Source organism: Myripristis murdjan, chromosome 14 (assembly GCF_902150065.1).
Source record: "Myripristis murdjan chromosome 14, fMyrMur1.1, whole genome shotgun sequence".
Classification (NCBI taxonomy): domain Eukaryota; kingdom Metazoa; phylum Chordata; class Actinopteri; order Holocentriformes; family Holocentridae; genus Myripristis; species Myripristis murdjan.
This window is the reverse complement of record NC_043993.1, coordinates 17,285,336-17,303,529: the sequence shown is the minus strand read 5'-3', so window position 1 is coordinate 17,303,529 and position 18,194 is coordinate 17,285,336. Positions and strand designations below refer to the sequence as shown.

Here is an 18,194-nt window from a genome sequence, read left to right as displayed (position 1 = left end):
AGCAAAATAAAACAGCCATGACTGTAATAACTATTCTGTAATTTATTATAGAGTTGACCTCTTAAAGATCACATGGGTATGTGGGTTAACCATTGAAGATTGTGGTGCTAATTATCTTACCATATATATAATTCAAAAAAGTAAATATTAGACAAAAACAAGCTTACTTCTGTGATAGATGAAGAAATTAGTGACCAATGCCAAGGTTATCAGTGAATACAGCATACACAGCTACAATACAATAAAATTACATAGAGCATGAAGCCATCTTTGGTCTTCTTATCACTTACTATAAACAAATACATATAAATTTGTATTGTATCAAAAATAGAAATTACATAGCCATTGAAAGTAAATTCACATTTTTGACATACAATATATGTAATAAAGGAGCATACCTAGGAGACAATGTGTGATTACATTTTTCAAACCTTGGCTTTTAAGGACCTAATGGTTTTGCCGTGTTTTGGACATTCATTTATTTTTCAGTTCAAATGTTTGCATGATTCTGTCACACCATGTACTATCAATATCGGTGTCATTCATTTGTAGAGCACAGTATGCAACTTAGGTAATAGAAACAAAAAGGACAAAAAATAACAGATTGTCATTCTTAAAAACACACCTGTGCTTTCAATCCTGGGCTTTTAAAACAAGGCCTCATGAGGAGCCTCTGTTGCATTGGACACGAGAGAGATTTCTTCAGGACTCAGGCGATCGCTCTTGAAAACACCTCAAAAAATGAGCCAAGCCCTAACAAATAGACGTGTGTCCCTCTACTCAAAAGTGAGTCTTGTTTGTTGTGTCTTTTCTTATAAACGGTGTTTCTGTAGCTGTCCTGGGGTTCATGGTTATTCTGGGCTCTCACTGCAGCTCAGAGGCGCGCACGTTTAACTGCAGCCAACGTGCGCCTCTGGGTGAGAAATCAGGGAAGTGCTTTCAAAGTGTTGTTTGATCCACTGCAGAGAGACAAGACAAAGGGTAAGAATCTGGAAGCGCTTGTATTTACTCTAGCATTCAAAAACAGCACTAACAGGCTCAGAGTGCTGCTATCTCAACTGAGGGAAAAAAAAAAAAAAATCACCAGCACCTTGCTAGTTTATTTTACATATTCAAAGAGGTAACGTCGGCATACTGGTGCACTCGGTACATTGTCGGGATTCAGTCTTACATTAATGGCCTAATATCAATTAAATCAGAGCTTACAACTTGATTTGAGGCTGACAAAAAAGGGGAAGAGGGCATGAGTTAATTTATGAACAGTGGAACTGTGTTTTGAATTGACAATAATGTCAGCCATGTCTAATTTTTTGTTTTGTTTTGTTTTGTTTTTTGGGGTGGTGGTCCTGTATCATCTCCTTGGTGTCTGTTATGGCTGCCAGCCAACTCAAAGAGTCTTCTTTTATTATCTCCACCAAACTGTTGGAAGAAAAGAAATGTTTATTCTCAAACGCAGAGCACTATTTGTTTTTATCACCTAACACTATGCATTGTTGTCCTACACCATCTCTTCTGTAAATACTTCTGTACATGGCTTGTAACTTTGTCACTATGTGAGTGAGGAGCCCTTAGTTCTTCTGTGCTGCCTGGCCTACGTGATTTAATGCACCTAAGCTAAAACTGCCCCTTGCTAACCCTAACCCTAACCCTAACCCTAACCCTAACCCTAACCCTAACCCTTTTTTTGGAAGATGCCCATTATTGATCCAAGTTGCTGACCTACACAACTTAAAAGTTTTTGATACTCTAACAAGCTCTCTTCCCTGTTATACATTTTCAATACACTACCTGAGCTTAAACCCTCTGCCAGCCGTGAAAGTGTCACTTGATGCCAAGACAGGCTGGAGCCTTGTTTAATTACAGCTTTTCCAGAGGGCTGATCATGTGCACAAATCCCAACTAAAGTGTCCAAAAAAAAAGAAATTACATGTTTTGGGTGGATATTCACATTACAGGGCAACAATAACCAGTCTGCTCCGTTAAACAATGTGGCGTTGCTGCTTTGTGTGAATGTGAAACATAAACACTTATTAGCGAGGAAAAGGATGTCTTGCACACGAGTCCCGTCTGTTTACAGTGTGTGTGTGTGTGTGTGCGCGCACGTGTGTGTGTAACCACCATCCAGGCACACACATACACACAGCACCTACCAACCACTTGATGTTGACAGAGATGTTGTTCGCTTATTTTATACTCATGTAACATATTTATTCTTGTCAGTTTCTCTTGTAATTATGAACTTCAGCCATTATGACATTGAGCCTACCTTGGCCTTCCACTGTAACATTGTGCTGCCACCAAGAGGTGCATCTGCATCGTTAATGCATACAGGAGGCTGTGGGTGTTCAAATGTCTGTTTTGCAGTATGATGTATTACCATAATGACTAATCAAAAATTGTGATAGATATATTTTTGTCAGTATGTCCTTGAGCCTACACTTTACTTGAAATTATACAGTATGACATTTAGCTTTAATGAGTACATGACCAGCTTTGGGGAATACTTGCTTCAAGCTTTAGTGCTATTTTGAAGTTCTACAAAAGGGGCATCAAGAATCAAAAAAAGGGGTTGATAACGGAGATCTGTATTTACTACTGTATTTTGCCTCAAGATCATTTCAAGCTAAGTCACAGCTAAATATTTATTAAAAAAAAAAAAAAAAAGGCTGGAAAAAATATTTGTTATCTATAAACCTAACTTTTTGAAGCCACAGCACACTGATTTTTTTTTTTATCATCCTTGACTTGCTACTTTGTTGATTATTGTTCTGATCAGTCAAAGTACTTAACATGTGACACTGAAACAAGGTGGAACAAGAAAAAAGATCTGTCATTTTTCTTAATCTGAGATAAGATGATAATAACCTGAAATTAAAGCTCACAATCAGCACTTTGACTTGGGAGTCTGTCTCATTTCAAACTGCCCGGCCCTTTCAGGACAGCTCCCTTGTATCTGCTGGGACATGAAAGGTGTTAGTCTGAGAAGAAGAGAAAATACACATTTGTCCACCGTCTTACCATTCACCACAACAGGACTGAGAGGTCAGGGGTCGTTCTCCTTTTTTACCGTCACATCTCCGTCTCCAGCCAGGATCGTAGAGATCTCTCCCTGCATGAAGGCCCAAGGCACCGTGGATCCAGCCAGGGGACAGCGTTCTCCACTGGGGCAGTACACCTCTCCTCCTGGGCCTTGACTGCGAATGGAGCCTCTGGTACAGGGGAAGCAGAACTTGTGGTGTGGGACAGAGGGACACTGGACAAAATGAGTGTCCTCTAAGCGCTCTCGGCAGAGGGTGCAGCAGAGCAAGGTGCCCTGTGCGCTGCTTGCTGACTCCCCGGCGCTGGCGCCGCTTGGCCCCCCTGCACTCGAACCCTGCGCCATGGCTGCCTGGGAGACGGAGGCGGAGGCTGTCGAGGGGCTGCCACTGGTGGGACGTCCAGCTGCAGAGGAGTGGGCCACAGACATGCTGGGGCTATCTCTGGCCATCTGGCTGGAGCTCAGGCTGTCTGCAACTCCCATCAGTGCTGAAATGGGCGAGGGCTGGCTGTGTAAACGAGGTGGGCCCTCCTGGGGAGCAGCCATGCCAGGCAGGGGCTCCATGCCTGGGTAAGCACCTCGGGGCCAGGGCTCCCTAGGTGGATGGTCAGGTCTCCCTTCACTCTCTCCGTTCTCTGACCCGGGAGAGGCTTTGCGTCGTCGTGTTGTGCTCTTTGGAGGTACTGGGCGGCCAGCGACTGCCATGGGCATCCCTGCATCTGGGTATGGCTGGGGTAGCACCTCCGGGATGGGAGGTTCCTTGAACAAGCGCACGCTGTCGTTAAGCAGCTCAGGGAGCCCACGCCAGTCCCCTGTGCCCTGCCGCTTCTCATACTCCACGTAGCGCAGTCCAGAGTTCACCGCCTTCCCTGCATCTTTGGCTGAGTCGCGGAACATCTGCCTGACCAGGTCTGGGATTCCTGAGAAGACCACCCCGGAGCCAATGGGATATTCCACAAACACCTTCAGCTCGAACTCGGCAGCTGTGCTGGCGTCAAAAGCTAGAACACGCCCCATCAGATTATGGTCTTTCCTGAAGCGCACATTAAACGGGACACAGCCACTGAGGGTCACCAGCACATCCCGGACTGCTTTGGGGCGGTTTGGCCAGCCTTCGGCCCGGCTGCGGGCGCTCTCTGCCAGCTCGGCCATCACCTCACTGTTCCTCCACACTCCAGCATCTATACCCACCAAAGTGGAGGTACTGGGTCCCACACCCAGGGACACAGCCTGTCTTCTGCCAGCATCACCTATTATAGGACCAGCTGAGACTGCAATAGGCGGTGCCCCAGCCCTGGAGCCTGACAATGGGGCTAAAAGGCCATGAGAGGCCCCTACTATCCCCTGGGCAAGCAAGGCATGTGATATGGTCCCGTGTAGAGCAGGAACTGCCCCAGCCATAGCTCTGCGAGTGTTGGGGCTCTGTCGGCTCCCCTCTGATATGGCCACATCTTCAGCTCTGTGCAGACCGTTGGGCAGGCGAGAGGAAACCCCATATTCTCCTCCCCTCCCCCGATCCAAGCGCTCCCCATGCTGCCGCCCTCCTTCCATGGGCCCACCGGAGCTGGGTTTGCCTTGCTGTGGACCAGGAGACCTACCGTCTAAAACCCCGTGGGTGCTCTTCAGCTGCCTGGCAGTTTCGATGAGGAGCTCTATCCGGTCTGCCCCGTCGTAGTTGACGCATCCGCGGCACACGGCCTCGCTGAATTCCCACAGCATGGCCCAGGGCATCTTGGGCAGATCGCAGAGGTAGCACCATTGCCGTCTAGAGGAAGCCTGCGAGGCGGAGGACATGTTGTTTACAGGCCCTCGACCAAACTTTCTTCGGAGGCCTAAGCGCTGAGCTCTTCTTTTTCCAACAATTCTTCAATATTCAGCCACCACTCGCCACATGCCCCGGATTTCACGAGGAGGATTAAACGAAAACTAAAAGCTAAACGCGACCGTCGGCAGCAGTGTTTAAAAGTTAGCGACGTCTTCTTTCTCGGCTTGTTCGTGTCGGTCTGTGTGGAAGGAAGTAAAATGTTATAAGACACCGGAAACACCTACGCGTCAGGCTTGCAAAGCATTATGGGAGATGTAGTGTTGCAGAGGAAAATCATTTTCCCGCCAGTTGTGGGATGGTGGGAGTTTTTTTATTATTATTATTATTATTATTATTATTATTATTATTATTATTATTATTATTATTATTGTTGTTGTTGTTGTTGTTGTTGTTTTGTTGTTTTGTTGTTGTTGTTTTTGTTTTGGGCTGATTATGTATTAAATTAATCAGTTTATCCCTATCCATTACCAACTCGGATTTCTCAACACTAACAGCAGCCACAACAACAACAACAACAACAACAACAACAACAACAACAAAAATAATAATAATAATAATAACCACCTCAGAGATTAAAACAAGTTGAATGAATTAAAAAACAGTCTCACAAGCTGTGGTTTACATGTTCAATAGTAATGTTGAAATGTTCAATAATTCATACAAAAATGTTAAACAAATATTACCAACACCTGCATGTGAGTGAAGCAGAGGTATAAAATCAAATTCAAGTACCCAAACATGTCAGTGTGGTGTATCTTCTCCCCATCCATTCCCATATTCGATATTTTATCTGACTGATTTTTTTTTTTTTTTTTTTAACCATTTCAGTTAACAAATTTATGAATCAGTTGTTGATAATTCAGTGTTAGTGAGAAACTAACTGCCCATACTGCCATACTATGATATTATTAAAAGTGAATTAATTTTTATAACAAATATTAACACAGCAAGGCAGCCCATAAGGGTGATGTTTATCCTAATCTCCATGTTTCCATCCATATGGATTTATCCTTCTCCGGTCCAGTGCATCACATACTGCTGGCACAGCCCTCACCTTATCTGTTTCTGCTTCTGCTAGGATGACAGCAAGTCCCTTTAAAGTTTAATGTACATTTGATTGTATTATTAATGCAGTGTGAGAGGTGTGTGCACATATCTGACATCCTCCATGATGCAGTGGGTCATCACTGGATCATCTACTCAAATCACGTGTCTGCTGAAATACTTAATACTTTTTTTTTAGTATTCCCCTGAAATACCTTTTCTTCGTCTGAGACTTCTGATGCCGTCATGGAAACTTACACTAATATTAACATTCTAAAAAATAACATTTAACTCTAAATCTGTGAAATCCAATTAAAAAAAAAAAATAGCCTCCTTTGTACTTGGTAATTATTAAAGTCGGCTGCATACTATAGGAAGCACACGGTCAGAACGAGACACTTGAGCATCAGATGTATCGGTGAAATGATGCCTTCATTCATCATCTTTTACATCTCGGGTGTCCTTTTTGTCTTCATAGTGTATGTCTGCAGTCCAGGAACCAAACAGCTTTATATTGTTTCCACCCAGAGACAGACTCAGATGTTTGCCTGAGGATGTGGTGAGGGACACACACTATTTCAGACGACCAGAGACACTGTGGGCGCATAAAACACTCATACTGTAGCTAGGTTACCAGTCACTTTATTAAAAAAACAAAAGGATCAGAGTTTACAGCATGATGAAGTTATTTCATAGTGTGGGGGGGTTCTTGTAATCTAGTGTTGTGAACAAAAAAAAAATAGATCAATGAAACTGAAAGCAAAGTTAATCATATAAAATCTATAAGTTAAAGCAAAATGCTCTCTAAAGCACATCAATCCTACTTTTTGTCAATAGCGACTGATCAGTTTAATGGGAAGTGGCAATGTTACTGCAATATACACTGTACGAGAACACAAAACTTTACAAACAGGTGGAGGGTAGAGCACTATTTAGTTGGCGTGGTGTGCGGTTGAGAAACACAGCTTCAGTGTGTAAGGGTAAGGCCCACCTAAGAGAAAAAGAGAGACAAAAAAGGCATGAATGAGTAGAAAAAAAACAATGACATCTTTTGAAAACCTTATTTCTAGTTATGTGGAAAACAGAAATATTTGGGTTAAAGAATTGTATTCAAACACACTGAAATACATTTGTTTTGTTTTTGTTTTTTAAAAAAATGGAAAAATGGAAAATGGAGAATGGAGAATGTTTCTCCATTTTCCATCATCACAGAAGGCAATTCAGGATTTGACTTCTAATAGATTCAAACATGAAATACAGCGTGTACGGTGACACTAAACCAATGACTCAGCAATTAACTAAAAATTAACTTAAAATGATTTGAATTTTTTTTGCATGTACATTTGGGTGATTGAAACTTGTATTTTAAGAAAGTAGTGAATCAAAGTTAGTTCAGACACCCCTAGTTCAGACTCTTTTGCTACATAACATCTTTTTTTTTTTTTAAACCATACTGATATGTTATTGCACTATGATGAAGACTTACTTGGGTTTTTCATCTGATAATGGTTCATCATGGCCAGGGCTTCCATGGCGTCGTTGATCGACTCCCACTCCAACAGGCCAGATGAACTCCGCTCACCTGTCGAACGACACATGGCAAGAGATTAGATTTCTGTACTAGATTAAACTTCCAATGGTATGGCAAAGCACAAAGAATGATTTGTTAACCAATTATCAATTCACGCTGCTCAGCCATCCAGCTAACTTGACTGTATGTAAGGCAATATCCTTCAAGTGAAGTGAGAAACATAACCTTTCACATTTACAGTACAGACTCAGCTTTCCTCTCTCCCTCACTCAGACGGCTCTTGCATCTCATATCAATCACTCTTATTGGTTTGGAAATGTGTTCTGTTTAAAAAGCCCTGAACTGCTTCTTATCTGGATCTGTCAAAAGCTGAATAGTTATGAGCTATCTTGACCACAACAGAGTGCACCTGCCGGTTGTGCCTTCTGTGCAGAGTTGGCCAAGGACAAAATACTTCTCTTACTTATGAAATGTCTTCACAAAAAACTTCATGTTCTGGTGACAAACTGATTGCCTCTACATTATTTAAGACACAGATGACGGACATCTACCAGCCTCAACCAGTTCTTAACCTTTGTATTAGTCACCAAAAATCACTATGGAAATTAAAATAAGTTTAGTCTGCTCTGGGCCGAGGTATCACTCATATTACTTACTCTTCCCAGTGAAAAGCTTCACATTGGAGGGGCTCTTAATTCCCAAATCATCACAGACCTGAAAGGAAAGAACAGTGTCACTGAAACATTTCAAAACACTAAAAAGAATATTCACTTTACAGTGAAAGACAACACACACCCTCACACTGTTCATACCTGGTTGAAGATCTCTGCGGAGATGTCAGGCTGACCGTTGAAGAAGTGCAGGACGTTGCTGGGATGCTGGATACGGTTCTTGGCCGCCTGCTCTGGCGAGGTGAAGCGGTTGTTGCGGGAGCCGTGGAAATCCTTGAAGCTGCTGGTGCCGTCCTCCAGCTCATAGCACTGCCCTGGCATGATGGCCTGCTGCTTGGACACACTGACAAGGAAAGGAGGGCATAACTCTCAAATTTAGCTTGCACATATTTTGTTTTACAGGCAAATTTGGCTATATTGTGACTGTTCAGAGAATGGCTCTTACCAAACGTTGAGCTTTTGTCCAAAAAGGAAGTTGTTGTTGAGGTGAGTGATGGCTCTGTCCACAGAGTAACAGTCTCCCATCTCCACCATGGCTGCCCCAGGCTTACTCTTCATGAACTTGACCTGAGAGAAGAAAACAAACATGGGTACAGAAAACCCTCCGACTGACTGGGAACCAACAGGAGAAATATTTGATTTTAATGAGTGAAAAGACGACAGCAATACTATTTGGTTTCCCTGATTAGAGGGTAAAAGAAGACAAAAAGGTCTATTTTTTTAAGAGTTTAAAAGTAACATAATAACTATTAGAAAAAAAAAAAAACATTTTCACAGGGAACAGTGAAAAAAAGAATAATGAATATAATGGGCAATAAACTCATGTTACTATTTGAGTCCAAACAGTGCAAAAACAGCTATAGGAAGACATTTTCCTGTCTTGACTCACCCTCTCCACGTTGCCATAGAGGCAGAAGATGTTGAAGACCTTATCAGCATTGATCTTGGATGGCTCCAGTCCGTACACCATTACAACAGGGGAGTCAGCGTGGGGGCCGTATTCAGGGGGAGGCGGTCCGTATCCAGGGCCGTAGCGCTGGCTACCGCGGCCACGCCCACCTAAAGGTGGCCCCATGCGATGAGGAGGAGGAGGCCCATAGCTCTCATCATTATAGCTGTGATATCCTCCTTGAGGGCCACCTTGTTTAGGCAGAGAAACAGATATTTTGGGGGTAAACATAAAATTCTTGAGTCTGATCCATTTCCGTAAATTACAGAAAAAAGTCCTTTGAAGAAATTTACCATAATCTGGTGGATGGTCTCCCAAAAGAGCAGGCTGCCTCTGGCGCTTGTTGGGATTGGCATTGGGATCTAAAACCATGAGATAAAAGTTTCCTATCAAACAGCTTCCTCACTTAAGGTACCGCGGTACCTCACAAGGGCTGCTAAGAGCTACAGTATGTGACAAGGTTGTGACTGACATGCAAGAAAAGGGTCTGACATTACGTGTAAAAAAGGTCTGCAGGCTGTTATCTATGACATGTAACATAATGGAGATTTTTTACAGTGATTTTTTAAGACACACATTAAAATGTCTAAATTTAACCTCCCATATCTCTCAACCTAAAACAAACACACACACACACACACACACACCTTGTGAATTGTTCCAATTGCCTTCACCATCAGCATCTGCGCAGGTACACATATACAAACATCAAGTCCAAATTAACAATGAAAAGTGTCAATCTGGCCACACTATGTATATGTATGGTCCTTTAAAACTTAGGCAATTATCTTATAAAAAAAAACACTCAAGTAGAAGATTTCAAAGAATAAAGTAAGCATCATTACTATGTGTAACACCTGCAAACAGTCTAGACATGTTTTATTGACAAATAACCAGATCTAGTCAAAGTTAAAACAAGCCAGAATAGGAAAACAAGATAACATCAAATATTAAAAGACAAAAAAGTCTTTAGACTACAGTTGATCGTCTGAAAGGAAAAATCAACCCAAACTGTGCATTGTCTTTATATATATATTTCAGTTTGCTGATTTCTAGCATAAACCCTCATGTTCACATACCATCTGTGGTTAAGGGACTATAGGAATCAATGGCAGATCAGCAACTCCTCTACAGTCCAACATATTTATCCTGATATTATGAGGCCTATTATTCAGTTTGTATTCACAAAGAATTATTTTCAATCCCTTTGATGGAAAACTTGATACAATATTCATAAAAGCCAATGAGATCCTCTCAATGGCAGTCTTCAGTAACAACTGAGACAACTTGTTGTCAGACATGAGCCATAAGTCTGTTGCACTGGACAAAAAATGCAGCAAGCAACTTCTGACTGAAGAAAAAAGTGAAATCTATATATTAAAGCAGGATTTGTAAATATTTGGCCTAATTCACTCTAAAAGCTGCCTATATATATTAGCTACTAAGAGGGACTAATGCAAAGGCTGCTTAGGTAATAATATTTAAGGAGGACCCCAAAACCCATTCTCCATGGACTTTCTGGCTCAACATGAGCAGAAGCACCATCCTTTGTCTGTCTTGGGTTGATTTTGCCTTGAAATAAACAGATGCTAAACAAAACAATAAATCATGTTGTTTCTCATAAATCTCACTGTAATGTGTGACAACCTGAGAAATATTTTAAAAGAGTAAATAGCAGAAGAATAATATCCAGGTCTGTAAAATCTCCTTAAACAAAAAATAAATAAATAAAAAAATAAGAAAGAAACAGAAAGAAAATCACTGGCAAAGTGGAAAAATCCATATTGACTCTAAGTTCCAACAAGGTTGGCAAAATCCAATTACAGGTCTTTCCCTTGCAGATTTTTAGTATGATCCAGATATACTTTAGAGTTCAAATTTCTGAAATAATGATTGGCTCAGCTAATTCCCTTAGGCACACTGGTACTAGGGAAGCCAGTATATGGTACACTAAGATACAAGACATGCATAATCCTACTGACTGAATTCTCTGAATCTTTTAGCATCAATATTGCCAAGAGAATCAGGAGCCAATCTTGCTGCATTCACTGCACCACCACTTAAATTTGCTCATGGCTGAGAAATTCCAGACCTGGTTTTAATTAAAATGGGCTGATATTTCGAAGTATGATATTCACATGATGGACTGACACATATGGACAACAGCAGCCATGTGTTTTACTTTCACAGTAACTTTCATCCATCAAGTCAGATTATTCAGTCATGTCTGGACAAGTACTTACAGCACCACACATGGAGCACAGGACACAGTGGGCGGGTGGGGGGCGCTCTTCAGCGGGGTCGCTCCCCCGCCAACCCTGTGACTCCAGCCTTAACTCATTCTTCCCTCTTCTTTCCTTCCTTCCTTCCTTCTTTCCTTCTTTCCATCCATCCATCCATCCCCACCACAAGAGAAAGTACATCCACGCGTCCGTTCTTGGTTTTGACTTGCTGCCGGTTTGTTTTTATAGTTGCTACAAGTGGCTCATTTCCAGCTTACCGTGCTCTGACCGCAAAGCAGGACATTTGCACCATTTGAGAGTGGGCTGTCTGTCCACAGACACACTGAGCCAAACCTGCATCACACGGGAGGTGTTAAAGGCATCACTATGGGCCAGTGCATAAAGGGAAAAAAAATGAAACAACGCAGAAAACAACACAAGAACAGCACAGAGAGAGAGGGGGGAAATGGGAGGGAAGGTAGAGAGGGGAAAAACAGAGCACCAGAGTCCATAAAATGAAGAGAGAGCTTTGAGAAAGCATTTTTTGATCTGTTTGCCTCTGTGCCTGTATGCTTGATGGGTGTTTGATGCTTGTGTCTTCGTAGGCCCCCCTGTGGATGTTTCTTCTCATGTAAAAATGGCCACACACATGATGCTTGCTTTGTTTTTTTGGTTTTAATAGCTGGCAGCCACTGGCAAAGTGAAAAGGCGTCTAGTGCTGGGCAATAAGTCATCTGGAATATCTGCGTGGTGATGTGTTGTCATGGCGATTCAGCTCTGTGTGTTGCCGTGGATATTCAGCTCGGTGTGTTGTCGTGTTGTGTTCGGCACAGGAAGGGAGAGTGATAGCAAAGGAAGCCCACACACCCAGGTCAAGAGATGAGCGGTATTAGCGTGGCCTCTGTTTTTGTTTACTGTGGTGTCATCTGTTCCCTGGTCAGGCTGAGTGTGTCTGAAAACTCCTCTGTTGCTCCCTGTGGTTGTGTGATAGTAGTCAGATCCCGAGGGGCTGGGAGGCATGGCCGCAATGACCACACACACCTGACTCCCGCCCTCATCATCAATGTGTTGTGTCAAAAAAAAGAAAGAAAGGTGAATCCTCAGGCCTCTGGAGATGAGATGTGCTTTACTTGTAAAGAGGATGGTAGATGCTTATCATTCTATCGAGATCAGTCTGTGGTGGATATGCGAGGTGTCTGCTCACATGGCCGTGGCGTATTTCTGTCCCTCAGTGTGATCAAACGTGACCGCTACAGTCCACCACCGAGAGTAAAATGGATTCCCATGTCAGGTGGTGGAGATAGGGGTGGTGGTGGACTTGAGATAAGGAAGTACTGAGAGTTGAGGTTGTGTGATTCCAGTGTCTGTCGCCCCACTGTGTCCGATGTACGCCACAGGGCCAAGTTACATTAGCTGTGGCTGTGGGTGCTGTTCTAGTTGTAGAAGCCGCTGTGGCTCTGGCAGCATGTGTCTGCTTGGGAGTTGAAGTGAGCCTGTATGAGTATGCACAGTGAGGACACAAGGAGTACCTCTTGCATTTAAGGCAGCCCAACCAAAAGAATACCATAATATCTCCTAAAGAGGATGAGATCTTCAACACCTGTATAAAACCTGTAGTGTACATGTTGTGGCCCTGAGTGTGTACCAGAGAGACAATTCACATATTTTTATAGTGTCTTGGGGGGAAAAAATTCAAGGCCCCCATCACATGGATAACCCCCAGGAAAACTGTGAAATCCACTTTACCTAACAGTAAGACACATAGTCTAAGGTAACCGTGTAATACTTTTTAGTCATTTTAGGATCTTTATCTTCACCAGGCTCAAGGCACATTGTGTTTAAGATTATAGTGAACGTTTGCTTTAGCAAAGACGACAAAAAAAGAATAAAGTTGGCTTGCGGCTACCATTACCTGTGTTAGTGCAGAATCTCTTTCACCACAATGTGACAGATGCCTGGTGAAGTGCATCTGGAGGCTATAAACATGCACTGATCTAAAGGGGAAGTTCTCCTATCTTTCCCCATGTCCTTTAAATGACCATTACTGATCACTACTAGTTCAGCCTTTGAGAAACATAACAAACTGAGATTGATGTAAAATTACCTACTGATGTATTATCTACTCTTAAATAATTGTTTTCATACCATCATTAAAAAACAAGACTTCAGGCAACATAATCTCTACCTTGCTGTCAAGCAGGTCCAAGCCTACAGTGTGTCTACAAACAATCCACTGTCAATAGAATTTGTAGGTTTGATTGCTACACAATATTGAGAAAACTTTTAAAAGGACAGTGTCAGTATTTTTCATGTTAGACTGTATTTATGACTTCTCTACCAAATGCCGAGATGCCAAGCACACAGAAAGGAGAAAAAGTAGAATGAGGAAACCTGCATGTTACAGTTTCTAGCAAATATTCTACAGTGTTTTACCAAAATCTAAAAGACAGATAACATAAAGCAGTGCTTGCTGTGTTTGTGAAAAACAAACCTCTGCAAGCACACTGAACTAAGTGACAAATTGGCTAAACTAATCAAATTTTGTTTCATTTAATTTGTCCACACTGGGACTAAGAGGGCAATGGAAAAATATAGAAGCAGCGAGGCGAGAAAGCAGGAGACTGATGTTATAATACAAACCTACATCATATAGATAATGTCTAATAATATATGTATCTCAATTCTAGTATAAGAATCTTTATTTGATTGGACATGGCTTCTTCCCAATATATTATAAAAATGTTTTATGAATGTTAATGTAATATAAATAATCAGCGAAACTGTTGTATTTAACAACAGACACTATGGTCGAGAAGTCAGAAATAAAGCTTAAGAATACCAAAACTATACTTTAACCTGTGTGACTATTCTGTATTTAAAATTAACAAACTTCCTGTATTTATGTGTGTGTGTATGAGTATGTGTATGTGTGTGTGTGTGTGTGTCTAGTCTCCACCGCACCAGAAGCCTACCTACTGGTCTCACAAGTCAACTAATGAGAGAACTGGTGCAATCCCTATTTGAAGCTATGATAAAATCTCCAATATGTTGTGCAGAGGCATTTGAAAGAAAATACTAAAAGGTGTGATACTGCTCTCAAGTGTTAACTGGACTAGAGTAAGCAGCAATGTGAGGTTGTGCTGATGTGACATGCTCTACAGGGAGTGTGGACCTACGTGAAGGTGACACTGCATATATACTACCGTGACAAGTGCATTCATAAGTCGGCAACTGAACATGCATGAGCTTGTAACTGAGGTTGGCTGCCCTTGAGGTTGCTCCTCGTGCCCTTACATTGTGCCTGTTGTGTGGCGAGAGAATGCATGAAGACTGTGAGCACGTCACAGGAGTACTGCCTCTGAACACAAAGACGAGCTGTCCTCTGCTGTGATCAGAGGCAATACCCCAGGAGGCAGGGAACCCTAACCATCCCATACAGTGGCATGAGAAGAGAAGAGGAAGAATAAAGGGGGGAGGGAAGGAGTAAGGACTGCATGTTACCTTGTCCACTCAGGTTGGGGTTTGTGTAGTCCCAAGTGTCTTGGTCATTCTTGAACACATTGAGTCGTGCTGGCTGTGGACGTAAACACAAGACCAAAATGAAAAACCATGTTCCTCGCACACATTTTAATCAAGTAAAAAGATCTCTCAGCCGTTGTACTTACCTTGGCATACTCGATTTTCAAGGTGCAGCAGCCAGAGTAGATATCTGCCCCGTTCAGAGAGGCTTTGGCCCTCTGGGCACTTTGGACTGAGTCAAATTTGGCAGCAGTGAGTCAAGGAAAGGTCCGACTGACACAGCAAGAACTGACAAATCAGCCATCAACTTGAGGATTTCTAGATGCCCCCCAAAAAATTCACAGCAACATGTATGGTGTACAATAACACTTACAACATGCCAAAATGGACAAGAACATGAGCGAGGCAGGAAAAAGGTCATGTCTGCTCAAAGGAAAGGATATTCAACCATGGCCTGAACGCCATTCTTCCTGAAGATGACGATCCTCTGTACAGGCCCACAGTTGTTACAGATGGTGTACAGCACATCCTGTTGAGGTATGTTCATAAGAACTCAGAATCTTACATCTTCAGGCCCAAAGACTTTCCCAATAACTGCGTCACAAATTTTTTTCAAAGTGTATGCAGAATATTTTTGTGTAAGATCTATGCAAAGTATTATATCAAATCAAAGTGGAAGGGTAATACACACACATAGTTGTGAAAATATAAATTCAACATAATATATTTAAAAAGAAAGAAAGTGTAGAGAAAAAAGCAGGCATGTTTGTACACTTATTTATTTATTTATTTTTTGTTAGCAACACCGTGCCAGCAAATGCAATTGCACAACATGCAATTTAGCGCACTTTTGCACAGATTAAGACTCTCACTGTTTGGAAGTCTCATTTGTAGTGATATTACCGTTGTGATTGGATAGATGGGGTTCATGATGGTGAGCAGCAGCACATTGTTGACGCTGCGGGTGTCATCTGGGTCTCCAGGCCGGGAGATCTTCTGGCTGGTGGAGTAATTGATGAAGGCAGGGTGGCCTGCGATGTAAACTTGGTTCTCTGCTGCATAGGTCACAGCATTGCAGGAGCCATTCATGTCCTCATACTCCACCAGGGCCTGGCGCTTCTTGGGCATCATGACGACATAGCTGTGGACACATTACAAGAACATAAACAAACAAGCATGGCTGGATTACTGAACCATGTCTGGGCTGATACACAATACGAATCACACTAACATCAGCTGTATCAAAATTATTTTGGCCCTTGGGCATGCCTTGATTCAGATGATACATGCTCAAAGTATGATACCAGTTATGGCGTTTATGCCACAACAGACATTAGAGTTTGAAAAGAAAGTTTGTAATAGGGCTGAACTATATATTGTGATCATGCCATCATGTGCATATGAATATGCACAAAAACAATACCTCAAAAGGCAATGATATGGACGCTATCAAATTTAGGGTTAGGGTTAGCCTAGACAGTGATTGTTCTCTTCTGATCAAAAAATATTTTATTGTATTTGCATTTTCTACATCCACAAGTATTAATATGGTGTTTTTGTAATAATTCTTAATTTTCAGTGCTGCTACACTTAAGATTTCAAATAAGAGTGAACCTATAGTCATATAGCGTATGGTACCACTATTAAGATATCTAGCATAAATATTGAGGTATGAAATTGTGTCCATATCCTTCAGCCCTAGTTTGTAACATGATACTGGGATTAACAAATCACATACCCCTGCAGCCTAACCCTTAATTCTAAAAATAAATATAAAAAAAACAAATTTGCCTCTTATCTATTCCAATTAATAATCCGTGAAACTGTGAATCAGTGTGACATCAGAGGTTAGGAGGTGGCCCTGGCTAGACAAAAACTTATGAATATCAATTATTCAAAACCAGGGAAGCATGCATCACAAGAATCATGCATTTAAACAGCGATATTCAGTATCGTTTAACAGGCTGAAAGGTGGCACAGTGTGGTTGGGATTACCTGATAGCCCCGAACTCCTGCAGGGCCTCCACCAGGTCAGCCTCCATGATGCCGTCAACCAGGCCCCTGATGTGCACTACCGGGGAGGGGAGCGTCTTGTGAGGGTCATCATAGCTCTCCTGTAACGGAGCAGGCAACATGCCGACATGGTTGCATCATTTCCATCACTGATAAAAGTGGATGAAAGGAGCACAGCCGCCGAGATTAACTGCGGTGGCTAGCATCAAAACCAGAATTTACAAAAAAAAAAAAAAAAAAAAAAAAAAAAGCAAGCTGGTAACGAAGACGTTTGCCAGCTGAAGCTGTAACCTATAGCCACACTGCCTATTACCTGTGAAGGACCACGTTTGCCACCATCGATAACTTCCACCTAAGTCATAAAAATCAACTAGATAAGTAACTTAGCAGCATAAATGTGGTCCAAACCTGACTATTGTTACTAAGGTGGAAATGAGTCGGTTTGGCAAAGGTTAGCCTGAACGTTGCACTCTTTTGGACATGCTAGCTACCAGCTCTGCGCCGCAATTTAAAGCTTGTGTCCGTTGCAGAGAAAATAAAATCTACTAAAATTTTTCAGCATAATATTGTAACTGCTAAGGCGAGCAAGAGGGCTCTCACCGTTGTCATCCCTCCGTCCTCGGTTTTCTGTCTTTTCGTTGCTCTGCCACCTTCTCCGTAGTAGCGACCCGCAGCGGCAGCCATGTTGTCCCGTCCCCGGTGCCTGAAAACTGCTGCATTCAGGTGTAATGGGAAAAACTTATGACACATTTTTGACTGTGCTAACAAAACTAACGCATTGGGAGCACTCGCTTGTTTGAACTCGACTGAAGCCCTCAAGAGGTCTGGAATGAAATTTTCTGAAGAATGCCTCATGTCTCAATGAGCTATATCAAAATTAACACACATTCACTTAGTGAATGATATGATTTTATTTTGGCGATGCTCCACACCAAACCCAACACTGACAATAGTTGTCTCTTGATACGGCATTTTAAAAGACATGATCACAAAATGGCTTTGTGGGACAACAATTACTTTGAAATCAATATGTTACGCCTTTTGCCCCTCTTTGTTTCTAGTGGGATTAATTGATGTTTCTTTTCCCCACGTGACATGAAGGCAACATGTGAAACAGCAAAATGCAGTAATTGCTATCAGCAGACATTACTATTGGTCAGACTAGCCTGTCAATCATTTGCCTTCCGTTTCGGGGTGTGGTGTTGGCCGACCGTCGGGCTATGGCTGGAGGGGTGGACATTAGGTACAGAGTGTTTAGCAACTCTTTATTAAATATTTATCAGTTTATATCACCTAAAGCAAATTAAATCCTGTAATATTTACTGTTCTTAAATCTTATTTTATGCATGTGTGCAAATTCAACATACAATACCAGACCTCTAT

General features: G+C 42.1%; 2 protein-coding genes across 11 annotated transcripts; both read right to left on the bottom strand.

Annotated features, from left to right (window-relative positions):
• Nucleotides 1–22: 22 nt before the first annotated feature.
• LOC115371792 (interferon regulatory factor 2-binding protein 1-like) lies at nucleotides 23–5,081 on the bottom strand. 9 transcript variants are annotated; one of them, XM_030069328.1, is made up of 3 exons: nucleotides 3,068–5,081; nucleotides 2,866–2,956; nucleotides 23–959 (listed from the first exon to the last, which is right to left on the bottom strand). In XM_030069328.1, the coding sequence occupies exons 1-2, from the start codon at nucleotides 4,829–4,831 to the stop codon at nucleotides 2,885–2,887; spliced, it is 1,836 nt and encodes a 611-aa protein (XP_029925188.1). In that variant the 5' UTR covers nucleotides 4,832–5,081; the 3' UTR covers nucleotides 23–959; nucleotides 2,866–2,884. The 9 variants fall into 9 exon arrangements, with proteins under 9 accessions (XP_029925188.1, XP_029925189.1, XP_029925192.1 ...); XM_030069329.1 differs by having other exon boundaries at nucleotides 2,883–2,956; XM_030069332.1 differs by having other exon boundaries at nucleotides 2,866–2,953; nucleotides 3,068–5,080.
• A 1,451-nt stretch (nucleotides 5,082–6,532) lies between these two features.
• LOC115371794 (heterogeneous nuclear ribonucleoprotein L-like) lies at nucleotides 6,533–17,554 on the bottom strand. Of its 2 annotated transcripts, XM_030069337.1 has the most exons (14): nucleotides 17,412–17,554; nucleotides 16,794–16,912; nucleotides 15,702–15,939; nucleotides 15,242–15,327; nucleotides 14,945–15,041; nucleotides 14,781–14,853; nucleotides 9,705–9,740; nucleotides 9,351–9,419; nucleotides 8,998–9,248; nucleotides 8,554–8,675; nucleotides 8,250–8,451; nucleotides 8,094–8,151; nucleotides 7,393–7,488; nucleotides 6,533–6,897 (listed from the first exon to the last, which is right to left on the bottom strand). In XM_030069337.1, exons 1-14 carry the CDS (start codon nucleotides 17,493–17,495, stop codon nucleotides 6,839–6,841), a joined length of 1,590 nt encoding a protein of 529 aa, XP_029925197.1. In that variant the 5' UTR covers nucleotides 17,496–17,554; the 3' UTR covers nucleotides 6,533–6,838. The 2 variants fall into 2 exon arrangements, with proteins under 2 accessions (XP_029925197.1, XP_029925198.1); XM_030069338.1 differs by lacking the exon at nucleotides 9,705–9,740.
• Between the last annotated feature and the right edge of the window lie 640 nt (nucleotides 17,555–18,194).